Source organism: Halichoerus grypus, chromosome 4 (assembly GCF_964656455.1).
Source record: "Halichoerus grypus chromosome 4, mHalGry1.hap1.1, whole genome shotgun sequence".
Classification (NCBI taxonomy): domain Eukaryota; kingdom Metazoa; phylum Chordata; class Mammalia; order Carnivora; family Phocidae; genus Halichoerus; species Halichoerus grypus.
In genome coordinates, this window is record NC_135715.1 from 79,664,035 (window position 1) to 79,690,984 (window position 26,950).

Sequence of the window (26,950 nt, forward strand, 5' to 3'; positions counted from 1 at the left end):
AAAAATTATTGTTAGGCATTTGATGTTTTTAATACCATTATAAATGGTATTTTAAAATTGTATTTTCCAAGTATTTGTGGCTAGTACATGAAATTAAAATTGATTTTTGTAGTTTGACCTTATGTCCTTTGACCTTGTCTCAGCTTTTGTTTGTCTGACTTTTGTTAATTTCCTTCATTTTTTCTTTTTTTCAGGTTTTTTGTTAGTTAATCTGAATACATACATATATATAGATAGATAGATACATTTTAGTTACTTGTTCTTAGTTTTTTTTTAAACTGAAGTATACTGGACATACAGTGTTATATTAGTTACAGGTGCACAACATAGTGATTTAATAATTCTATACATTATACTACGCTCACAATCATACAGATGTAATTACCATCTGTCATCATACAATGTTATTACAATATTATGACTAATATTCCCTATGCTATACTTTTCATCCCCATTATTATTTCTTTATAACTGGAAATTTGTACCTCTTAATACTGTTCACCTATTTGCCCATCCCTTCCAGCCCTGTTCCCTCTGGCAACTGCCAGTTTGTTCTCTGTATTTATGATTATGGAAAAAAGTCTCCTTTATTTTTATTTTTTATTTATGTTTTTTAAAGATTCTATTTATTTGCTAGAGAGAGAGAGAGCACAAGTGCACAGCAGGGGGAGCAGCAGGCAGAGGGAGAAGCAAGCAGAAGGAGACACAGGCTCCCTGCTGAGCAAGGAGCCCCACTGATCTCAGGACTCTGGGATCACGATCCCAGCCCAAGGCAGACACTTAACTGACTGAGCCACCCAAGCGTCCATCTCCTTTATTTTTAAAAAATCTTTTCTGCCAGATATAGAGTTCTTAGTTTATAGGGCTTTTTTCTTTCAGCACTTTAAAGATATTATTTGATTACCTTTTAGCTTCCATTCTTTTTATTTTTTAAGATTTTATTTATTTATTTATTTGAGAGAGAGAGAGCACAAGCAGTTGGAGCAGCAGGCAGAGGGAGAGGGAGAAGCAGGCTCCTCAATGAGCAGAGAGATGGACATGGGGCTCGATCCCAGCACCCTGAGATCATGACCTAAGCTGAAGGCAGCTGCTTAACCAACTGAACCACCTGGGTGCCTCTAGCTTCCATTATTTCTGATGTGAAATAATTTAAAATTCTTATAGATGTTGGGGCGCCTGGGTGGCTCAGTCGGTTGAGTGTCCAACTCTTGACCTGGACTTGAGTCTTGAGCTCAGGGTTATGAATTCAAGCCCTGTGTTGGGCTCCACTGTGGAGCCTACTTTAAAAAAAAATCTGGGGTGCCTGGGTGGGTCAGTTGGTTAAGCGGCTGCCTTCGGCTCAGGTCATGATCCCAGGGTCCTGGGATTGGGTCCCGCATCCAGCTCCTTGCTCTGTAGGGAGCCTGCTTCTCCCTCTCCCTCTGCCTGCTATTCCACCTGCTTGTACTCTCTCTCTCTCTGTCAAATAAATAAAATCGTTTAAAAAAAAAGGATTAAAAATAAAAAAAATTTTAAAAAAATCTGTCCCGTGGCGCCTGGGTGGCTCAGTCGTTAAGCGTCTGCCTTTGGCTCAGGTCATGATCCCAGAGTCCTGGGATCAAGCCCCGCATCAGGCTCCCAGCTCCGCGGGAGGCCTGCTTCTCCCTCTCCCACTCCCCCTGCTTGTGTTCCCTCTCTCTCTGTGTCTCTCTCTGTCAAATAAAAAGAAAAAAAAATTCTTATAGATGTTCTCCTGACTCTAATGTGTCCTTGTTTTCTGTCTGCTTTAAGATTTATCTGTGGTTGGGGAAATTGGAGGGAGCGATGAACCATGAGAGACTATAGACTCTGAGAAACAAACAGCGTTTCAGAGGGGATGGGGGTGGAGGGATGGGTTATCCCGGTGATGTGTATTAAGGAGGGCACGTACTGCATGGAGCACTGGGTGTTATACAAAAACAATGGATCGTGGATCACCACATCAAATGCTAATGATGGGGGCGCCTGGGTGGCTCAGTTGTTAAGCATCTGCCTTCCGCTCAGGTCATGATCCCAGGGTCCTGGGATCGAGCCCCGCATTGGGCTCCCTGCTCACCGGGAAGCCTGCTTCTCCCTCTCCCACTCCCCCTGCTTGTGTTCTGTCTCTCTCTGTCAAATAAATAAAATCTTTAAAACAAAAACAAAAACAAAAACAAAACTAATGATGTTTGGTGACTAACATAACATAAAAAAAAAAAAGATTTATCTGTGGTTTTCAGCAGTTTGATTCTGGTCCACTTAAATGTGGTTCTATTTGTATTTATCCTGCCTGAAGCTCTGTTGAATTTCTCAGATCTTTAAGTTGGACGTCTTTCAATAATTTTAGAAAAAATTCAGTTATTATTTATTCAAACATTTTTCTATCTACTCTCTTTCCTTCTGGGATCCCAATTACACAAATGTAAAACCTTTTGATATCATTCCACATGTCCTGGATTCTCTTCTTTTTTCATTCTATTTTTTTTCTATGCTTCAGTTTGGGTAATTTTTATTACCACCTTATATTATTGTAATTTAAGTTACATGATCTTTTTTTGTTTTGTTTTGTACATTCTGCTACTAAGCCCATCCAATGACCCTTTCATTGAAGATACTGTATTTTCCAGTTCTAGGATTTTCATTTGATACTTATAGTTTCCATCTATTTGCTGAGATCCTCCCATTTGTTCACCCATTCTGTTCTTCTTTTCTGATAAATCCTTTACTGTATTTATAATAGCAGTTTTAAATCCTTGTCTGCTAATTCCAACATCAGGGGCATCTGTAGGTCAGCATCTGTAGTCCATTTTCCCCTAGATTATAAGTCATACTTCCCTGCTTCTTTGTATGTTATTAAATTTTCATTCTAGATTGTACTGTGAAAATTGTGGAGACTCTGGATTATGCTATCTTATTCTAAAGAGTGTTGAGTTTTGTTCTGGTGTATCCTTTGAAAGCTTTGTTTTAGGTTTTGTTAGGGTGGGCCTATTTTGTATTTCCCCTTCATCCTGTGGTAGTCTTTGATCATGATTTATGGTCCTTTTGACACTTTTTGGGTTTTAGTGGAAAACTTGAGATGTTTATAAATTCTAACTTGCTATAATTCAAATGCCAAATTCTGTCTCCCCAACACTTGGCAGCAGCCGAAATCTCTGCTCTACTCTTTCTTTCTAGTTGTTGCTTTTTTCTGGATTCCTTGAAGTCACACCCTGTGTATGTATGGGTTAGGGGAGAACCAATGATCTGAGGGAATTTGTATGCAGATTTCAGAGCTCCCTGCTCCATGGCTCACTCCTTTCTAGGTTTTTCACCCTTAATTTCCAGCTACTCTAGCAGCCTTGAACTCTGACCCCTATGTCAATATCCCATTAAGACTTTCTGTTTCAGTTCTAATCTCTCAAGTGCCTCATGAACTGAGAAGTACCTTTGGGTGAACAGCTGGATAAATGTGGAGCTCACCTCATTTTCTTCTTTTTTTTTCAGGGATTTTGTACCCTTTGGTTTCTGCTTGTGTTTTTTATTGCATTACAGGCCTTAAAAGAGTGGTTTTAAAATATTTTGTCTGGGGTTAAAAAATGTTTTTGGTAGGAGAGTTAGTCTGATACAATCTCTTTTATCATTCCAGGAACTAGAATTCTCCTCATGCAGATATTCATCAGTTCTTTTTAGTGTAGTGCAAGTCAAACAAAGATCTGCTAACCCTCGGATAAGCCTGGAGTATGAAAACCCTGACATTTTTTGAGGAGATAGCAGGGTAGTTAGACATTGCTGTTCAATGAATACTGACTAGTTGTTTAATAAAATGTTTATTTTATTAAAAAAAAATCTCTTAACCTAGGACTAGCATTTGACCTTTAAACTACTTGCTCATCCATCCCCTTCATTATCATGACAAGAAACAGGTCCATAGAGGTTGAACTTGCTCTGGTAAAGACAGACTAGATGCTCATAAAAGCTGTTTTCTCTTCCTCAACACAAAGTTTAAGTACATTTCCCAGCCTTCTTGTATCTGGATGGAGTTCTGTTACTAGATCCTGCCACATTTTCTCTTTTCTCCTCCTATCTACCAGGTAGGTGATGCCAGAGCAATTTTCTTCTTTTCTTTTTACCAGAGTAATTTTAAAGACACTTTTGATAATGGTAGAGCCACAATATGGAAGGAGCCTGGGTCTCTACATGACAACCTGGAGTGGAATTTTCTGCTGACCACTATTTTACTGTGATATGGGCAAGAAAATAATCTTTATGTTAAGCTACTGAAATTTTGGATTTTTAAAATAGAAGTTATTGCTAATTATGCTAATTAATTTGCACAGGCAATACCCTAATTATTGGTAAAGATATGACTATAAATTAGTCCTCTGTTTCCTTGATGGTTAACAAATAAAATTCCACTCATATGTAACTTACATAATTATTATATTAGTACACTAGTTTACAACAAAATTTACAACAATTAAGAGCATGCCATTTTATTAATAGAAAAATGGTGACTTACCCAGAGATCGAATGCCTTTTTGTTCAAGAAAGCTGTTTAAAATATTTATATTAAGGTTTAATATAAATCCCAGTTCTGGTGTAAGTTTCCAGAAGCCATCCTATAAAATAAAACAAATTTAAGCCACATTATTGAAATTTATTCACATACATAAGAACTTAATATAATAAATGTTTCTAATTATTTCAATTCCGTTTAAGACATTTCTAAAAATTTTATTATCAAAAATTTTTATTATTTTTATTATTCTTAAAATGGAAGTTCTTCATATACTAGTGACTCAATATTTTTGGGAATCTCAAAAATACTATGGATGTTATGTATCAGGTGGCACTTATAAAAAGTATGGAAAGAGGCTCATGTGTAAGGATTTTTAAAAATGGTGTTATGCAGTTTTTTCTTCTAGTAATGCTTTGAACTGATGTTTCTCAAACTTTTAAGTAGCATGATTCCTTTTGAGCAACATTAAAAATGTGCCTTTATGATGTCTGAAATATGAAAATGACATTTTTTTTACTAAATATAAAATTGTTATGGTGAATATGCTTTTTAAAACTACCTTATTTATTCTCACTGTCCCCTGCCCACTTCAACTAACTTTTAAGGCTGATGTTTTTTACATATTATGAGGTAGTTGTAAGCCTGAACATGGGGATCTTGAACTTGAAGTAGATCGACTCCAGGTCTCAGGGGAAATAATACAGGGAACAGAAAGGAGGGTGAAGTCATAGGCAGATGCACAGACTCTACAGCAATAATTTGAAAAATAACAGCAGTGATATATGCTAACTAGTGTTGAACTAGTTCTAGGTGCCGGGTTTTTAAAAAAAAATCTTTTTAGCCACTTCTTGTGGAGAGGCTATTACTATACCTTTTGCAGATGAGAACCACTTTTCAGATGAATACTGAGGCACAGAAAAGTTAAAGCAACTTGTTCAAAGTCACACAGCTAACAAGCAGCGGAGGCACAATTTAAGCCCCAACAGTCTGGCTCCAGGGCCCATAGATAGCAGTATCTGCTATACTGCTTCCAACACTGCTTTCATGTACATTCTTTCAGGTAAAAAAAAAAAAAAAGAAAAAAAAGCTGGGCAGCTGTTATTATCTCGTTTAAACCTCAAAACCACTCTAGGAGGCAGACACTATTATTATCCCCAGTATATGGGTGAAGAAACTAAGACTGAGAAAGGTTATCTGACTTGTCTTAAATCACAAAGAAGTAGGACTGAGGCTCCAATTTAGTCTCACACTAAATCAAGTTGCTTTTCCACTTCACTAAACTACTTTACATCAAAACACAAAATTACATGTGTGAGACTGGGTCTTAGTACCAGTGCAGGAACTATATTTATTGAATGTTTATTACCTTCACAAATGGAATGATAATCTTTAACACAGTCTTACATGTTGAGTATCATTCCCAAGACCATATGTGAAAACAATCAGAATATACTTACAACACTTGTTCTTTATTTCACAATGGGAAGTTTACATGATTGCAATTCATCTATCTGTTCTAGAAGCTAGGAAATCAAGGTGTTACCCCATGACCCATTCAGGGATGCTAATTTTCAACTGAGGAATATTAACATTCACTTGCATGATATTCTGGACTAACAATTAAAAATAGATAAATACCATCATCAAGCACACTGTATTGTTCAATGACTTTTTTCAAGCAAGATTTTCTCAATGAAGGAAGCAGCGTGTTATTTACATTCTTCCACTATCTATCAACCAGGATAGATTCCAACTGGATGAAAAATTAAATGTAAACAAGAAACCATGAACAATTTTAAAAAATAAGTTGATTACATTACTTACCTCAGTAATGCCCTGGTAACATTTCAATGACCAGCTACTTTGAATAGCTCTGTTCTGAACTCTAAAGCTAATTAACCATAGACTTGGGGCGCCCGGGTGGCTTAGTCGTTAAGCGTCTGCCTTCGGCTCGGGTCGTGATCCCGGGATCCTGGAATCGAGCCCTGCATAGGGCTCCCTGCTTGGTGGGAAGCCTGCTTCTCCCTCTCCCCCTGCTTGTGTTCCCTCTCTTGCTATGTCTCTCTCTCTGTGTCAGATAAATAAAATCTTAAAAAAAACCAAAAAACAAAAAACCATAGACTTAAGGATAAATAAGACTAATACCTCAGTTTGTAGCCTGAAGAGTTCAGTCCAAGGCACAAAATTCATCCAGCTCTGTTCATCTTTTTGTGCCTGAAAGCTTGCAGTAAAGTCACTTCCTGTTATATCAGATTTTGCCACTTTTTTTCTTTTAAAAAAAGGACTTGCCATAAATTTTGGTGTTTCATTATTTTCTGTTTCAGAAAAACTTCCATTACTTGAAGCAGATAATGAAATTCCAGCAGAAAGATCTGTACAGAAAGAACCCTCCAATTCAGTGTTAGCAAACAGATCTCTTGGTGGCTTGTAACTGGCTCTGGAATGAACTGGAGAATTTTGAAGATAAAGAGGAGAACAAGAAAGGGAATGAACGTCAAACCCTCTGGATGGACCAGCAGAACTAACTCTACGTGGAGGCAGAAGAATATTCGGCTGCAGGGGAGAGTCCGACTTAGGGAAAATGCTAGCAGAATTGTCAGTCTTATGGCCTTGATAAGTTTCAGGTAGATTAACCTCTCTGGAGTTAAATGAGGTACTTGCAAGAGCAGAAAAAGCAAAGGAACCAAGACATGGGGGAGGCCGTCTGAAAGGGGTACATGACACAGGGGTAATGTCACCCAAATAGTCAGCTTGAAGGTCTTGGTCATTCTTAGATGGATCAAACTGTTTGAGACTCCTAGCAACTTTCTTAGAACATAAGCGGGGAGGATGGTGGAATCCAGAACCGTCAAAGGGCTCATCTTCCAAACGGGCTGAACCACGGGCAGCAGAAATGCTGCAACAACCAACCAGTTTCGGGAAAGGGGCATCTCTACATAGTGGTCGTTTAAATGAATCCATCTGACTTAAACCCAATGGCTTTTCCACATCTCCACATTCAAAGTTGAGTGTTAAAGGTTTTTCTGATAGTTGGGAACTATCTTCAAAATCTTCAGAATCTTGGGGGTATAGCTCAGTGGTAGAGCATTTGACTGCAAAATCTTCAGAATCTTCCAGCTGAGATGATCTAAACTTTCTGTTAGTCAAATGTGGTTGTTGCAGTTCTTCATTCCATTCAAAGAATGCTGAAAGAGGCTGTCCAAGAGGGAAAAATATAATGTAAGGGAAACACAAAATAAAACAAACAACCAAACACACTTCCTAGAGTTGACTTCTGGGTAGACAAGCAATTGCTTATCCTACAGCATTGAAAAGAGGAGAGATTCAAGATAATTTAAATACAATGCCCTTGTTATATAGATACAAATCTGAGATTTGGAGAGAATAGCAATAATAAATACATCAAAGATCTTAGTTTCTCTCTGTTCTTAGCATGTTGAAACTTTGAATACCCCTCATTTTATACAAGAGGAAACTCAGGACCATAAAAGTGTCTTGTCCAAGATTTTATAATTAGCAGTATCATAGTGTGTAAATTAGCCCTAAAATAAGCTGATAATTTGAAATAAATTATTCTAGTCTTTTATTCTGCTTTACAGCAATATTAAGGAAATGAGATGACTGACAAAAAATTTCAAAAGCTTTAAAGTCACTACATGAATATATCTTTACACCAGACTTTGAACAATATGTAAAACAAAAGGGAATTAAGGATGCTATGTTACTACTATTATTTGAATGTAAAGTCTTTCTTAAAAAGTTGCAAGTAAATAAAATTCAGTTTTATATGAATTACAAGTCTTTGAGATATTTTGGAAATAATTAGCCTGGCAGCACCTGGCTGGCTCAGTGGATAGAGTATGTGACTCTTGATCTCGGAGTTGTAAATCTGAGCCCCACGTTGGGAGTACAGATGACTTAAAAATAAAATCCTTAAAAAAAATAATTAGCCTATAATTTTACCAATGTAAATCAGCTATTTTACTTTCTTTTATTATTTTTTTAAAAAATCAGCTGTTTTTTTTTTTTTAAAGATTTTATTTATTTATTTGACAGAGACAGACAGCGAGAGAGGGAACACAAGCAGGGGGAGTAAGAGAGGGAGAAGCAGGCTTCCCACGGAGCAGGGAGCCCGATGCGGGGCTCGATCCCAGGACCCTGGGATGATGACCTGAGCCAAAGGCAGATGCTTAACGATTGAGCCACCCAGGTGCCCCTTAAATCAGCTATTTAAAAAAAAAAGAAGAGTAGTTCTTTCCCAACTCAGTCATTTCCAGTATACATTTAAATAATTATACTGCAGAACATATGACAAGACACCTATTTGAAAATAATACTTAAAAACAATGTTTCTCTGGTTAAATTTCTTTTCATTAGATAAGCAAACTGAAAAAAGCAATAGTGATAGACTAGACCTATTAGATATTAAAGCATTTTATAAAATTACAATAATTAGACACATCAATGGAACAGAAGGGATGGTCCAGCAATAGATCCTAAAACACATGGGAATTTAGTAGATGATAAAGGTGACATTTTAAGTCAATGGGAGGAAAAAGAATTATCCAATAAACGGTGTTGGGGAAAGTGGGTAGCTATCTGGAAAGGAATAAAGTTAGTTACATACTTCCCATCTTATACCAGGATAGATTCCAACTGGATGAAAAATTAAACGTAAACAAGAAACCATGAACAATTTTAAAAAATAAGTAAGAGGAAACTTTTAGGAAGCATAGTCTCTGAATAGGAAAGGTATTTCTAAGCATGATAACAAAACAAAACAATATAAAACAAAAACAAGAAACCCAAAGATCAAAAAACTTGACTGCATTAAGAAATCTGAATGGCAAAAAGATGATGAACCATAAAAGTGTCTTGTCCAAGATTTTATAATTAGCAGTATCATAGTGTGTAAATTAGCCCTAAAATAAGCTGATAACAAAAATACAAATGGCAAACTGGGACACAAATCTGTGCAACTCAAATTACAAACGGCTAATTTCCCTAATATCTATTTTTCCTGAAATAAATAAGGAAATGACTAGGGGCGCCTGGGAGACTCAGTTGGTTAAGCGTCTGCCTTCGTCTCAGGTCATGATCCCAGGGTCCTGGGATCGAGCCCCGCATCGGGCTCCCTGCTCTGTGGGGAAGCCTGCTTCTCCCTCTCCCTCTGCCTGCCACTTGCTCTCCCTGCTTGTGCTCTCTCTCTCTCTCTAATAAATGAAATCTTTAAAAAAAAATGACTAACATCACAATAACAAAGGTAAAAAAACATTAATAGATAACACATAGAGAAGAAGATATCTAGAGCTCTTAAGAATATGAAAACATGCTCATCTTCATTCACAAAGGAATGAAAATTAAAATATCACTAATACATTTCTCACCTGTCTGATGTGCAAAGATCAAACATTTGAATGATACACTGGGTTAAAGAGGGACAGAGTAAAAGCCTCTTGCATGCTAGTGATGCAATTGTGAATTGACATAACCTACACAGAGGGCAATTTGGTTAGAGCTAATTAAAATTTTCAGAATAGATTTACTTAGGTATAATTGATGTACAATAAACTGCATATTAAAGTGCATAATTTGAGGGGGACCTGGCTGGCTCAGTCAGTACAGCATGTGACTCCCGATCTCAGGGTCATGAGTTGGAGCCCCACACTGAGGGTAGAGTTTACTTAAAAAAAAAAAAAAAGTGTATAATTTGGTGAGTTCTGACATGAGTATACATCATGAAACCATTATCACAATGAAGAGAATGAACATAACCACCACTCCCAAGATATTCCTGTGCCCTTTTGTAATCCATCTCATTCCTCCCCTCGCTGTTGCCAGGCAACCACTATTTGCTTACAATAACTTCAGATTGGTTTACATGTATTTTGTATTAAAGGAATCATACAATTTCTATTTTTTGTTTGACTTCTTTTACTCAGCATAACTGTCTTGACATTCATCCATGTAGTTGCATGTATCAACAGTTAATTCCTTTTTATTGCTGAGTAGTATTCCATCATATGGCAATATCACAGTTTGTTTATTCATTCATCTCCTGATGGTTGTTTCCAACTTCTGGCTACTACAAATGAGTACTCATGTAGAAATCTTTGAACACACACCTTCATTTCATTTGGCTGGGTCAAATGGTCAGTATAGGTTTTATTTTTTAAGAAACTGTCGAAGAGTTTCTAAAATGGTTGTGCCATTTTATACTTCTACCAGCAGCACATGGGAGTTAGTGTTCCACATCCTCGCCACATCTAGTACTGTCAGCCCCTTTTAGGCCATTCCAGTGGGTATGGAAAGGTATCTCATCGTGGCTCCAATTTGCATATTCTTATATGACTGATGAGGTTGAGCATCTTTTCATATGCTTGCTTGCCATCTGTATATCTTCTTTGGTAAAGTGTCCATTGAAATCTGTTCATTATTTTATTGGGTTACCTTATTATTGAATTGTAAGATTGCTTTATATATTTTAGATGTCTTTGTCAGATATGTTTTACAAATATTTTCTCACAAATGTGGTTGGCCCATTCATTTACTTAATGGTATCTTCTGAAGAGCAAAAGTTTTTGATATTAATGAAGTCCAATTCACCAATTTTTTTAGTTTTTTTTTTTTAATTTAAGAAACCTCTGTCCAACACAAATTCATTAACATTTTCTCCTATATTTTCTTCCAGATATTCTAGCTTCAGTTGTTACATTCAAGGTCTATATTCCAATCAATCTTTGCACATGGTGTGAGCTAAGGATAGGTTCATTTTTGTTTGTTTGGTATATGGCCATCCAATTGTTCCAGAACCATTTGTTGAAAAAGATCACCCTTTCCCCATTGAATTGCCTTGACACCTTTGTAGAAAATCAGTTGACCCTATATATGTGGATATATTTCTAGACTCTCTACTCTGTTCCAACGGTTATATGTTTCAGTGGTGTTCCTGTGGTGCAGATGTCTATTTTACACTAATATCACACTCTCCTAATTACTGTAGCCTTATAATAAGTCTTGAAATCAGATAGTGTAAGGCGTCCAACGTTTTCTTCTTTTTCAAAGTTGTTTTGGCTAACCAAGATCCTTTACATTTACATATACAATTTAGAATCAGTGTGTCAATTTCTAAACAAAAAACTTGCTGGGACTTGGAGTTGGATTGAACTGAATCTATAGATTAATCTGAGGAGAATCAATATCTTAACAATACAGAGTCACTTAATCCAAGAACATTTATTTAGGTCTTCTTCAATTACAAATTTCTCAGCAATGTTTTATAATTTTCAGTGTACAGGTCCTGCTTATTTTGCCAAATTTGATTCTACGTATTTCCTATTTTCTATGATATTATAAGTGGTATTGATTTTTAAATTCCAATTTTTGATTGTTGCCAGTATACAGAAATCCAGTTGGTTTCTAATATTGACCTTGCATCCTATAACCTTGTCATTAGTTCTACTAGTCTTTCTATAGAATCTTTAAGATTTTCTACAGAAACAATTAGGTTGCTTATGAGTAAAGACAGCTCTACTTCTTCCTTTCCAATATGTATGCTTTATATATATATATATATATGTATATATATATATATACATGTGTGTATATATATGTGTGTGTGTGTATATATATAATAGATATATATACATATACACATTTTTTTCTGCTTTAGGTACCAGCTACAGTCTTCTATGCAATGTTGAACAGAAGTGGTAAGTTCAGACATCCTTTTTTTTAAAAGTACATCTGTTTAATTATATTATAATTATATTTTAACCATTAATGCAATATGTCTCAATAATTTCATTCCTATAATAAAAAAATAATGGTATAATGATGGTTTAAAGCTGGTTCAATTGCAGTTTTAGAGGCTTAATTATCAAAAGTGAAAATAGAAGACTATTAAAATAGCTAAAAAAATAACATGTCATAGTGCTAAATGTTTCTGTAACTATTGGTAAGGCTTACATCTAAATTTGATGCAGAATTCTTTTTTTTTAATTTTAAATTTAAATTCAATTTAGTTAACAATACTGTATTATTAGTTTCAGGGGTAGAATTTAGTGATTCATCATTTGCATATAACTCCCAGTGTTCATCACATCAAGTGCTCTCCTTAATGCCCATCACCCAATTATCCCTTTCTCCCAAACACCTTCCCTCCAGCAACCTTCAGTTTGTTTCCAAGAGTTCAGCATCTCTTACAACTTGCCTCCTTCTTTAATTTTATTTATTTTATTTTTCCTTCCCATCCCCTATGTTCATCTGTTTTGTTTCTTAAATTCCACATATGAGTGAAATCATATGGTATTTGTCTTTCTCTGACTGACTTCACTTAGCATAATACCCTCTAGTTTTATACACATCATTGCAAATGGCAAGATTTCATTCTTTTTGATGGTTGAGTAATATTCCATTGTGTGTGTGTGTGTGTGTGTGTGTGTGTGTGTGTGTGTGTGTGTGTGTGTACACACCACATCTTCTCGATCCATTCATCTGTCAATGGACATCTGGGCTCCTTCCATAGTTTGGCTATTGTGGACATTGCTGCTATAAACATTGTAGTGCAGGTGCCCCTTCCAATCACTATGTTTGTATCCTTTGGGTAAATACCTAATAGTGCAATTGCTGGTCATAGGGTAATTCTATTTTAACTTCTTGAAGAACCTTCATACTGTTTTCCAGAGTGGCTGCACTAGTTTGCATTCCCACCAACAATGTAAGAGGGTTCCCTTTTCTCTGCATCCTTGCCAACATCTGTTGTTTCCTGAGTTTTTAATTTCAGCCATTCTGACTGGTGTGAGGTGGTATTTCATTGTGGTTTTGATTTGTATTTCCCTGATGATGAGTGATGTTGAGCATTTTTTCATGTTTCTGTTGGCCATTTGTATGTCTTTTTTGGAGAAATGTCTGTTCGTGTATTCTGCCCATTTCTTGATTGGATTATTTGTTCTTTGGGTGTTGAGTTTGATAAGTTCTTTATAGGTTTTGGATACTAGCCCTTTATCTGAAAGACATTTGCAAATATATTCTTCCATTCTATTGGCTGTCTTTTGGTTTTGTTGATTATTTCCTTCACTGTGCAGAAGTTTTTATCTTGATGAAGTCCCAATTGTTCATTTTTGCTTTTGTTTCCCTTGCCTCTGGAGACGTCTCTTCCAATCCATGAGCATGGAATGCTTTTTCCATTTCTTTGTGTTTTCCTCAATTTGTTTCATTAGTATTTGTTAGTTTTCAGAGTACAGATCTTTTACCTCTTTGGTTCAGTTTTTCACAGGTATCTTATGGTTTTTGGTACAATTGTAAATGGAATTGAATCCTTGATTTCTCTTTCTGCTACTTCATTATTAGTGTACAGAAATGCAACAGACTTCTGTGTGTTGATTTTATATCCTGCAACTTTGCTGAATTCCTGTATCAGTTCTAATAATTTTTTGGTAGAGTCTTTCTGGTTTTATACATAGAGTATCATGTTGTCTGAGAAAAGTGAAAGTTTGACTTCTTCCTTGCTGATTGGGATGCCTTTTATTTCTTTTTGTTGTCTGATTGCTGAGGCTAGGACTTCTGGTACTATGTCGCTCTCTCCCTCTTTCTGTCTCTCTCAAATAAATAAATAAAATCTTAAAAAAAAAAATGTTTCGGGGCGCCTGGGTGGCTCAGCTGGTTAAGCGACTGCCTTTGGCTCAGGTCGTGATCCCAGCGTCCTGGGATTGAGTCCCGCATCAGGCTCCTTGCTCAGCAGGGAGCCTGCTTCTCCCTCTACTGCTCCCTCTGCTTGTGCTCTCTCTCTCTCAAATAAATAAAATATTAAAAAAAATAAAAAAATAAAATAAATGTTTGGTAGAATTCCCCTGGGAAGCCATCTGGCCCGGGACCCTTGTTTGTTTGGGAGGTTTTTGATTACTGATTCAATTTCTTTGCTGGTTGGGGTCTGTTCAGATTTTCTATTTCATCCTGTTTCAGATTTGGTAGTTTATATGTTTCTAGGAATTTATCCATTTCTTCCAGATTGCCTAATTTGTTGGCATATATTGCTCATAATATTCTCTTGTAATTGTTTGTATTTCTTTGGTGTTGGTTGTGATCTGTCCTCTTTCATTCATGATTTTATTTATTTGGGTCCTTTCTCTTTTCTTTTTGATAAGTCTGGCTAGGGGTTTATCAATGTTGTTAACTGTTTCAAAGAACCAGCTCCTACTTTTCATTGATCTGGGTTTTTTTTTTAAATTTCTATATCATTTATTTCTGCTCTAATCATTATTATTTCCTTTCTCCTATTGGATTTAGGCTTTGTTTTCTGTTCTTTTCCCAGCTCATTTAGATGTAAGGTTAGGTTGTGTATTTGAGACTTTTCTTCCTTCTTGAGGAAGGCCTGTATTGCTACTGAGCATCTTTTTGTGTGCTTACTGACCATTCATATATCTTCTTTGTAGAAATATCTATTCAAGTCCTTTGCCCTATTTTTATTTTTATTTGTTTTTTTTTTAATTTTTAAAAAAATTTTATTATGTTATGTTAGTCACCATACATCATTGGTTTTTGATGTGGTGATCCACGATCCATTGTTTTCGTATAACACCCAGTGCTCCATGCAGTACGTGCCCTCCTTAATACCCATCACCGGGCTAACCAATCCCCCCTCCCCCTCCCCTCTAAAACCCTGTTTGTTTCTCAGAGTCCATAGTCTCTCATGGTTCATCTCTCCCTCCAATTCCCCCCCCCATTTTTCCCTTCCTTCTCCTAATGTCCTCCATGCTATACCTTATGTTCCACAAATAAGTGAAACCATATGATAATTGACTTTCTCTGCTTGACTTATTTCACTTAGCATAATCTCCTCCAGTCCCATCCATGTTGATGTAAAAGTTGGGTATTCATCCTTTCTGATGGCTGAGTAATATTCCATTGTATATATGGACCACATCTTCTTTATCCATTCATCTGTTGAAGGGCATCTCGGCTCCTTCCACAGTTTGGCTATTGCGGACATTGCTGCTATGAACATTGGGGTGCATGTGGCCCTTATTTTCACTACATCTGTGTCTTTGGGGTAAATACCCAGTAGTGCAATTGCTGGGTCATAGGGTAGCTCTATTTTTAAATTTTTAAGGAACCTCCACACTGTTTTCCAAAGTGGCTGTACCAACTTGCATTCCCACCAACAGTGTCAGAGGGTTCCCCTTTCTCCACAACCTCTCCAACATTTGTTGTTTCTTTCCCTGTCCATTTTTGCCATTCTAACTGCTGTAAGGTGGTATCTCAATGTCGTTTTGATTTGGATTTCCCTGATGGCTAATGATGATGAACATTTTTTCATGTGTCTGTTAGCCGTTTGTATGTCTTCTTCAGAGAAGTGTCTTTTCATATCTTCTGCCCACTTTTTGACTTGATTATTTGTTTTTTGGGTGTTGAGTTTGAGAAGTTCTTTATAGATCTTGGATACCAGCCCTTTATCTGTAGTGTCATTTGCAAATATCTTCTCCCATTCTGTGGGTTGCCTCTTTGTTTTGTTGACTGTTTCCTTTGCTGTGCAGAAGCTTTTTATCTTGATGAAGTCCCAAAAGTTCATTTTTGGTTTTGTTTCACTAGCTTTTGGAGATGTATCTTGAAAGAAGTTGCTGTGGCTGATGTCAAAGAGGTTACTGCCCTATGTTCTCCTCTAGGATTTTGATGGATTCCTGTCTCACATTGAGGTCTTTCATCCACTTTGAGTTTATCTTTGTGAATGGTGTTAGAGAATGGTCGAGTTTCATTCTTCTGCATGTGGCTGTCCAATTTTCCCAGCACCATTTATTGAAGAGACTGTCTTTTTTCCATTGCAAGTTTTTTCCTGCTTTGTCAAAGATTATTTGACCATAGAGTTGAGGGTCCATATTGGGGTTCTCTATTCTGTTCCATTGGTCTATATGTCTGTTTTTGTGCCAGTACCATGCTGTCTTGGTGATCACAGCCTTGTAATACAGCTTGAAATTGGGCAACGTGATGCCCCCAGTTTTGTTTTTCTTTTTCAACATTTCCTTCCTTTGCCCTATTTTTAAAAATGTTTTTAAAGATTTATTTTTCATTTGAAAGAGACAAAGGCGGGGAGGGGCAGAGGGAAAGAATCTTCAAGCAGACTCCCTGCTGAGCATGGAGCCTGACATAGGGTTTGCTCTCACAACCCATGAGATTGTGATGTGAGCCAAAACCAAGAGTCAGATGCCAAACTGACTGAGCCACCCAGGCACCCCGCCCTATTTTTGAACTGGGTTATTTGTTTGGTTGTTGTTGAGTTTTAGGAGTTCTATATATTCTGGATATTAATCCCTTCAGGTATATCACTTTCAAATATTTTCTCCCTATCTGTGGGTTATCTTTTTATTCTGTGGATAGTGTCTTTTGATGTACAAAATGTTTTAAATTTTCAGGAAGTCTAATTTCTCTGTTTTTTTCTTTTGTTACTTATGTCAGATCATTGTTAAATCCAACGGGTGAAGATTTGTCCTATATTTCTTCTAGGAATTATATTGTTTTAGGCCTCATATATAGGTCATAGATCCACTTTGAGTTAATTTCTATATATGATAGTAGGTAAGGGTCCAGTATCATTCTTTTACATGTGGATCTCCAGTTTTCCCAGCATCATTTGTGCTTTCCCCAGTGAATGGTCTTGGTAACTTTGTCAAAAATCACTTGACCACATATGCAAGGGTTTATTTCTGGGCTCTCTAATCTATTCCATTCGTCTATAAAAGTCTGTCTTTATACCACTATCCCACTGCTTTGATTACTGTAACACTGGAGCAAGTTTTGAAATCAGTGAGTGATTTCAAAGTGTGAGTCCTCCAGTGTTGTTCTTTTTCAAGATTGTTTTGGCTATTTGGACTACCTTGAGATTTCATTTGAATTCCAGGGTGGATTTTTCTATTTCTGCAATAACATTGCTGAGCTTTTGATAGAGATTGCATTGAATCTATAGATTGCTTTGGTTAATACTGACACTTTTAATAATATTAAGTCTTCCACTGTCCTATCTTCAAGTTCATTGCTTCTTTCTTCTGCCTGCTCAAATCTGCCTTTGAATCCCTCTAGTGAATTTTTCATTTCAGGTATTGTACTTTTTAGCTCCAGAATTTCTTCTTGGTTTCTTTTTAAGTCTTCTGTCTCTTTATTGATATTTCCATTTCATTCATTCATCATTTTCTTGACTTTCTCCACATCTTTCTTTAGTTCTCTGAGCACCTTTAAGATCACTGTTTTAAAATCTTTGTCTAATATATCTGCCATTTTGTCTTTTTCAGGGACAGTTCCCATTGTTTCATTTTTTTCTTTGTTTGGGCTGTACTTTCCTGTTTCTTTGTATGCTTATGATTTTTCCCCTTGAACACTGAATATTTGAATCTAATAAATGTGGTAAATCTGGATATGAGATTCTCTCCCTTCCTCAGTATTTGTTGTATTTTTATTATTCTTTTCTCTTTCTTAATTGTTTTAGGCTGTCTCTGTGGTAAGGATCAGCCTGAAGTATAAACTTAATGTCTTTCTTAAGTCTTTTCTGAGCCTTTCCTCGGGTATGGGCAGTTACTTTTTAATTATCACCATATAGGAGTTGTTTTTGCATTCAAAAACTAGTCTTCAGTGTCTGACTCCCAAAAGGGGAAGAGCAAAAAATGAGCAGGGGGAGTAAAGGTGCAGCTCTTTAAATCCCCTGGAATTTGCTTCTGCCAAAGGAGGAGGGGCTTGCAACAACAGGGGAGGTGCACCAAAGGCTGCCTACCTCTTTATTTACTAGTTGGGACACAGTCATTTCCCCAGCCCTGCCACTGCCCATCTGTTCGGTGGTGGCCACTGTTGCTCTTCTCTCTAGTAGGACCTATGTGACCAGAGAAGTGAATTCAGAAAAAGAGTGGAAACAGGATTTTCAGAAGTTATTATCCCTCTCTCCTTGCTTTAAAGACAACTGTAAGATAAAACAAAACAAAAATTCTGCATGGAGAATTTGAGGAAACATTTATGGTCTTGTTTTGTTGTTGCTGTGTTGTTATTTACCATCTCAGATTATGATCTTATGAACAAAGTAAGCAAATGACATTTAATGTGTTTTTATATTCTTAATTGACATAATAACTTCAAAATGGATCAAAGAAAATGAATGTTGCATATATTATATTTTCCCAAAATTCCTCTCAAATTTTTTCCTTAGATTCTAAATTCCTAAATTTTGGCAATTTTATTCTGCTAACCCAGATACCTAAGGGTCTTATTAGCACTGTTTTGTTCCTTTGGTTTTGAATATGCCTTTCAATTCTATGGGAGTCACATTTTTCAATCCTATTTCTGGCTACAAAGGCCACAGTATAAAGCACTATAACCTTTAAGAATTATTAGTGGTGAATTTAGATTCTCAGATAGGACTTTTATCTCTACTTTCATGATGAACCTATTAATTACTTAGAGTAAGTGACTTTAGTTTCTTGTATGACAGTTTATTTGTCTATGAATGAAGCCAAATCACAGTTGTTCCCCTTTGGTACTTTACAGCTACATTTATGTATGGTGAATTTCTCAGTCATGTAACAGCTTTTTTATAAATGTGCAAATATTTTCCATTTTGAGGGAAACAACAGTTTCTGTGTATACAAGCAATAAGGGTGATATTTTAAACAAAGCGTTCCCCTCACAATCCTATAAATATGGAAACACAATATTAATTTATTTGGTAATTAACATTTACCTGTGCCACACTGGTATCTGGTTGCTCCTCCTGCCAGCTCATGTATGGAAGAAAATCTACATCTTCTTTGGCAATAAGTTCCAAAATATTTGGAATATTAGGAGAAGGTGACTCCTTACCATCCTATATTGAATCGTAATTAGGTAAAAACAAAACAGACATTATCAAATTCAGTGATTACTATACATTCTAAAGCCTAGTGAATCCTTAGTTTGACATATGTGTGGGTGTCAGATTAGATTGTTTGTCCTGGGCCACAAGGGAGGGAGAAAGAGTCTAAAAACACAAGTTTGCTCAGTTGAGTGGCTTTCCTTTTTATTGAGCTGGGTGTGGGAGCCGTGGTAAGTGCCTTCTGTGGGTTTTCCTTTTAAGCTTATGAAAGAGAAAGGGCCTCTCACAGGGTAAGGGAAGCTCAGGCCCTTTCTATTTGTTGAGGGCCTTGCATTAGTAAAAGATGAGAAACGCCAAAATGCAATAAAATCAGTGTATTTCAGAAATACACATATAACTAAGTAATAATTTATAACATTAAAAATATAACATATGTGACCCACTTAGAGAGATGATAATGAGCCCTTCATGAATGTGAGGCCCTGGTTTGATGGTCCTCCCTGCCTCTCCCCTCCCTGCTCTTCACAAGCCATGAATGTAGATATTGTCAGTAACAGTCAGAGCAAGAGTAATTTCCTTAATATGTAAATAAAAATGAAATAACCATGAATTAACAAATACATACCCTTTTCTCAACTGCCACAAAGCTTGTAAATTGTGTTATGAGAGAGTTTTCTTTACTGAGTTTAATAATCAGAGATTTTAAGATTTGCTTCTTCATCTAAAATACAATCAAACAAATGAAGTCACATCTTATTTTATTTTTCACTGTTTAGCTATGTATGACCAATAAAACAATTATTAAATAGTCAACAAATGTTTTTCTATAAAATAAACTATTTTATAATTAGTATTTCAAATTAAATTGAGTCAATTGCCCTGTCTAAATGTCTAGAGTAGGTGACTCAACATCCTCTGAAAAATAGGATCAAGTGACTGGCTAAGTCATATAAAAAAACAATTCATATTTATATAGCTCTTTATGGTTACAAAGAACTCTCACTCTCAAGTGTGGTGAGTTTCTGCATTCTTTTACAGACAGTCCATGCCTCCCATTTTAAAGATGAAGAATCCAAGGTGTGGAGATGTGGAGTGACTTGTTCAAAACCATTTGGTGGCAGGGCTGGTCAGTTGCCCCCAGAGATAAAAAGGCCTTAAGTAAGGCACCTGGGTGGCTCAGTCGGTTAAGCATCTTGGTTTCAGCTTGGGTCATGGTCCCAGGGTCCTGGGATCGAGTCTCACATTGGGCTCCCTGCTCAGCGGGGAGTCTGCTTCTCCCTCTACCCTTTCCCCAGTTCGTGATCTCTCTCTCTCTCTCAAATAAATAAATAAAATTAAAAAAAAAAAAGGCCTTAAGTAAAACAGGACACAAGGCTGCTAATCCAAGGGCAGCAAAGGAGTACAATGAAAACACAAGGCCATCTATCACCTGCTGTGACTGCATTAACAGCCAGGGGAGGTACTCTGGTTCCTTCTTTCTGGGAGGGCACTGAGCACCACTGCTCCTAAGCTCATTTAAGTTCACAGCTACAGAGGCACCAGGCCATCAGGTGGGCTGGCTGAGTGGGACCCCCTGCCGGGGGCCTCATCAGGTCAGTGAAGAAGGAGCAGGGTGGGCTTTGGCTCCACTGTGTGTTTTTAGGCTGCTCACCCGCCTGTCCTGCACCTGGGCTCCTTCATCACTAAGATGAGAATACCAACGCCTACAGTGTATGAGATCTGAGGTGATATTTATGACAGGCACTCAGCAAACATTCTCAGAGCCCTCCTCTGGCCTCTTTCTGATGAGTAAAATGATCACAGAATTCTTAGGAAACCCATGACATCTGTTCTTTCATTAATTCATTCAACAGACATTTACTGAGCACCCTGGACCCCAGGCGCAGAAAGTACAGATACAATGATGAATGCCCCCATACCATGTTTCTCCATCCAACTATCCTCACTTTACATTTCCATGGATAAATCAATTTAAGAAGGATGAAGAACAATGAAAAGAGCAAACCTCATGATTTGTTTCATTTTCATGGAGAATGCCATCTTCATAATCTCGGATCAGAGCTCGTGCTGTCAGCTTGTGGATCATCTGTGTTTAAGCAGCAAAGGGGAAAAAAAGATTCAATGGCTTCTAATTAAAGTCTTACTTAGAAAAACCACTTTTAAAATTGAGGTATAATAGTACATACAATAAAATTCACCCCTAAAAACTAAGTGTTTAGTTTGATGAGTTGTAACAAATGTATACAGCTGTGTGACCACCACTGAAATAAAGATACAGAAGAGTTCCTTCCCTTTCAAAAGTGAAGGGCACTCCTCATGCCCCTTGCTGTCACCTCCAGCCCCTGGCACCCACTCATCTGTTTTCTATGCCTACAGTTTTGCTTCTTCCATAAAAGGGCATTTTTGTCAATTCAATTTATTTCAAAAATTTTAAACTGTTCTTCTACTGTAGGAAGAGTCAGCTTAGTGTTGTGATGCCTAACTGTGAATGTGACCTCCACTCTGAAGGGCAGGGGCAGCAAAACATGCCCTGGGAAGTGCAAGGTGAAGGACTGCCCCCTTCCTCTCCAATGACTAACAAACACAACTGATTTTAATAGCAATGTCTGCTTACAATGATAATTCCAACTCTTGTAATTTTGTTATCAATAAGGCCACAATTCACAGAGGAAGTACAACTATAAAAACTGCAATTTTATGGAAAATGACCTCTTCCTAGGTAAAATCCTTTTACTTATTAATTTCCCCCTTAGATTCAATTTTTAAAACAATATGAAGATTCCCTTAAGTTCTAGACATATATCACTGGCAAATAGTAAGTTATAATTATTGAATCAGGGCCAGAAAGTAAGCCATATTTTATTAGAAAAAAGAAAAACAAAAAATCTGCAATATCTGGGAAATAGTTTATCTGGCCATGCAAAGACTCCCATGAATAAAGCTACATATATATAGTATAGATAGGTTAGGGACTTTCCAGGTCTGACTCTAATAGATTAAGTACTAATGCAAATACTACAAATTTGTTGGTGATAATTAATTTGCTTTTAATCCAAAAGTAGAAATAACAAAGACATTCTCAGTATATGTTTACTCTTAGTTCAGTACTGTCATACCTAATATTTCAAAATAACACAGGTTGATCTGTGGCCCTTAATTTTTATCATGTCACAAACAACTTCGAGAACCTCCCTAAAAAATGTTCACATATAAAATACCAAATTTAATTGCAGTTAGTCATATCCACTGATGCCCATATGGATACACCTAGACCCAAGAACACCAGAAGAAGAACTGTTGCATCAGAAACTGAATGAAAGTGTCCTCGTTTGTACAGATAACAATCCTCCATATCATATTGTGTACTGAAGTGTCAGAACAGAAAAAAAAGAACAACAAAGGAAGTACATGGAGCATTAGATATGAAAATATAAAATTATTACAACTTTCAAAGAGTGAGTTCATAGTTAAAGTTTTGAATCTTACAGTTCCAGTTGTCTTCTGAAGTTCGGTAGTTGATACTACTGTAGAAAATTCTTTCTCTTGAATCAATGCACAAAGAGTTGCCTGAAATGGGGGTGGGGTGGAATCCCTTATTAGCTTTTTCACTCCATAGTGTCTTAGTTAGTTTCACCGTGATTTTCTCTTTCCTTTTAATGGAAATTAAAAGGCTCCCCAGTATCCCTAGTTAAATAACCATTAGGTTTCCAGAAGGAGAAAATTTGCCAGCATATTATGATTTGAGGGGGGAGAGGGAAGAAAAGAGAAAGAAAAGAAAAAGAAAACTGTTGGCAACATATGTAGCTCTTCCCATAGTAAAACAAGCTCTGTGGTTCCTTACCTGTGTACAATGAGGAATAAATCCATAGACAAGGAGTCGCTCATTGTGGAACAAGGACTGCACCTGGGCTGGAGCCAGCAGAGGCTCAGGTGCATCTGTACTTAGTTGCTGCCATTTGACAGAGACAGAGTGGCAACTTGGAGAATGTAACCTAGTCATTTGGTCTTCTATCTATAAGAGATGAATTATTTCTCTTTCAGTGTTATGTCCAGAAAATAGTTACTTAACACTTAAAATAATTTTACATTCTATCTTTTGGGATTTGTAGCTCTTTGCTTTTGTTTTTGTTTTTCTCCTTCCTGCTCAGGGTACTTTTTCAAAAAGATTTTAAATAGAATTCTTAATAATAGCATTGGCACATAATTTAATACGTAAGACATCCCCAAATTATTCCATTAGTTAATTACTAATATACAACTCTGACAGGGAGTAGATTCCAGTTATAAAAATTAATCCTATAAAGGACTTGAATAGACATTTCTCCAAAGAAGATATACAAATGGCCAATGAACACATGAAAAGATATTCAACATTACTAGTCATTAGGGAAATGCAAATCAGAACCCCAATGGGATACAACTTCACACCCTATGATGGTTATTATAAAACAAAAACCCAAACCAGAAAACAAGTGCTATCAATTATGTAGAAAAATTGGAACCCTAGTACATTGCTCATGGGAATGTAAAATGGTGCAGCCACTGTGAACAACAGTATAACAGTTCCTAAAAAACTAAACACAGAATTGCCATATGATCCAGAAATTCCACTTCTGTTATATACCTAAAATAACTGAAATCAGACCTGAATACTTGCTTATATGCCAATACTCATAGCAGCATAATTCACAACCACTAAAAGGTAGAAACAACCCAAATATCTATCAACAAATGAATGGATAAACAAAATGTGGTATGTGAATACAATGAAATATTATTCAGCCTTTAAAAAGGAAGAAAATTCTGACACATGCCACAACATGGATAGACCTTGAAAACATTATACCAAATGAAACAAGACAGGCACAAAAGGACACATATTGTATGATTCTGCTTTCATGAAGTATCTAAAGTAGTCAAATTCATAGAGACAGAAAGTAGAATGGTAGTTGCCAGGGACTGGGGAGAGGGTGGAATGGGGAGTTGTTGTTTAATGAGTAGAGTTTCTGTTTGGGATGATGCAAAGTTCTGAGATGGATGGTGGTGATGGCTGCACAACATTGTAAATGTACCTTTAAATATTATTATTTTTTAAGATTTTATTCATTTATGAGAGAGAGAGCACGAGTGGGAGGCAGGGGCAGAGGGAGAGGGAGAAGAAGACTCCCCACCATGCAGGGAGCTTGATGCAGGGCTCGATCCCAGGACCCTGGGATCATGACCTGAGCCAAAGGCAGATGCCCAACTGACTGAGCCACCCAGGCTCCCCTAATGCACCTTAATGCCACTGAATGTCACTTACGAATAGTTAAAATGGTAAATTTTATGTATATTTTGCCACAATAGCATATTAACTCTAGCAAAACATGTATAATACTTCACTTTTAAAAAACCCCTCCATGACACTTTATAAAGAAGAAATCAAACTATTAGCTAGGAGAATGACCCAATTAAGGAGAATGTGTTCCTGCTAGGTGCGAGACAGACAGTAACTAAGTAACTATGCTTTTGGTACCTTTGTCCGATTTTCCTAGGTCCCCTTTCCACTAATGAAAATGCAGAAGTTACTGGCACTAGATGTGCAAGAAGATAATATTTCCACATGTAAGCATAAAACTAGAAATAAGATGCTTGAAAAACGTACCTGTTTTTTCCAACTATGTTTGGATTTTGAGTTAAAATACTCAAATACTCCAGCACCGTACTGGGACAAAGTCCTTAAGATATGACGATTTGCTGTAGAACTGATCACATTTTACATGTTTTAATTTTCAAGAAATTTTAGAAACATTTTTGAATTTCATGTAGTTAACAATGTTGACATAGCTCGAAACTCAATAGAAGAGACAGTACATGCAGAACTCTCCGTAGTTGAGGTTAAAGAGATAAAACTCAGGACGGACAGTATAAAACATCTGAAGGTTTGGGTAATTTAAGCTCCCACATATCAGAGAACTCATTTCTTTTTCACAATAGAAAAAAAAGAGCAGAAATTCTTGACTCCTGGCTTACCAAAGGACGGAGTAGATGATTCCGAAAAACCTCCAAAAAGTTACCAGAATACTGAAAAAAATATCAACCTACTTTCAATGAGTGTCAGTTACCCAAATTTGATCCCAAAGGCCAAGAACTGGCAGAGTTAATAAACTTAAAATATGTGCATCTAGATAGCAAAGGGGATAAAGAAGTCTCTTTCTAGCAAAGATAAGCTTTGCTACTTAAATGACAAGGTCCTATTGAATTTCTCTCAATAATTCTAAACCTATTAAGAAAGCCTTTCTTAGAGAGGATCCTCCTGAAATAGTAAAGACACAATTATTTTTCAGGAAAAGAGCTTAAGAAAGTTATTTCTGAAATATTTCTTAGCCTATTAATTAAAGATTGGATTTGTCTTTAGTCTTCACAATAAATTGGTGGTGATTACAACACCAATGAGATAATCCCCCTAAGCTGGAGTTTGTATTTTATCGATTTCATCGGCTACTGAGGCTGCTTGGAATCTATTCTTGCTCCTGCTGTGTGGAGCTAAGAGGAGAGTTTGTGACAACAGGCAGGATAGGCTCTACTCCTGGAGAACTCACATATTGCTAGAGTTTGTGAATACAAATGAGCATGTATAAAATGAGGCAGAAACATTTAGAAAGATCCTAAAACCTGACAGAAAATCAGTAAAAATTTCAGCTCCCTCAGGCTGGGTCGTGTCAACGGACAAAGTCATCTCCCAAAGGAGGTTCATGTCCATTCACCCCCATCACAGTACCCCTCTTATTTCCTTCCTGGCACTTAGCAAAACCCATCTCCCCTTTCAGCTTATTGGATTGCTTGCGGCCTGTCTCCCTATACACAGCACCGTGGTCCAGCACCAAGGAGTGTCTGTTTCATGACAGGCTCTCACCAAAGAAGGAATCAACAGGGCCCAGGATCTTCTGCACTGAGGTCAATCCATAACCCTGGCACAGCCTCTGATACTTGGTCAGGGGAGCAGGGGGGTGTTGCTGTGACCAGGAAGATAGAACAGGGCACTGACTCAGGCAGGGAGGGGGCCACATCCCTGCAGCAGGGTAGGGCCAGCCACCCCATGTCCACAAGTTAATCAGGTAAAGCCCATTTAGGAGCAATTCCTGGGGGAGTCCATTGTGGGCTGGATAAATTTCCTGGTTGGTCTGTGGTGTCCTGTTAGGCCTCAGATTAGAGAAGAGGACTAGGAGCTATGACTGAGGAGGGGCAGAGAGAGGGAAAGAGCCCTCTGGGCAGGCAGGTCTGGCTTGGGTACAGCAGGGAGGGCCCTCAAGGGGTGTGGAGGGTCCCAGCTCCTGTAGCTCATAGCTGAGGCCTGAAAAGAACCCCTAGCCCAGGACAGCACAGTGGCCCCAGAGAACACCAATAGCTACCACTCCCACCTCTACCCATACACCCATGTTGAGGGGCTGCCCTGCTCCATGCACTGCCTCAGAATAGGGAGCCCTGGTTATCACTTGCCAGGATGGTGACTATTTAGGGGAGAGTCCAGGGAGACGAGGGTGCAGGCATGCTCTGTGCAAATACCAGTCTGGCCCCTTCTGTTTGTGTTTTCCTTATGTTTACACCATATGCCTCAGTTCAATCCAAAGAAGCTAACTATAACTGGGGAG

At 37.3% G+C, this 26,950-nt stretch overlaps 1 protein-coding gene across 10 annotated transcripts in view; it reads right to left on the bottom strand.

Moving 5' to 3' along the window:
• PARP4 (poly(ADP-ribose) polymerase family member 4) overlaps nt 1-26,950 on the bottom strand; it is a 103,799-nt gene that overhangs the window by 15,869 nt on the left and 60,980 nt on the right. For 8 of the 10 annotated variants that reach the window (XR_013447052.1, XM_078070613.1, XM_078070614.1 and 5 more), the window contains 9 exons: nt 24,964-25,063; nt 23,161-23,331; nt 22,806-22,886; nt 21,325-21,405; nt 19,945-20,040; nt 19,209-19,331; nt 18,252-18,347; nt 6,641-7,690; nt 4,496-4,595 (listed from right to left, as the gene is read on the bottom strand). Coding sequence is in view for 9 of the 10 variants with exons in the window: in XM_078070613.1 (XP_077926739.1) it covers nt 4,496-4,595; nt 6,641-7,690; nt 18,252-18,347; nt 19,209-19,331; nt 19,945-20,040; nt 21,325-21,405; nt 22,806-22,886; nt 23,161-23,331; nt 24,964-25,063 (1,898 nt within the window). In the remaining variant the exon portion in view is untranslated. The remainder of the gene's footprint in view (nt 1-4,495; nt 4,596-6,640; nt 7,691-18,251; nt 18,348-19,208; nt 19,332-19,944; nt 20,041-21,324; nt 21,406-22,805; nt 22,887-23,160; nt 23,332-24,963; nt 25,064-26,950) is intronic. The other 2 variants (XM_078070611.1, XM_036097141.2) reach the window with 2 other exon arrangements.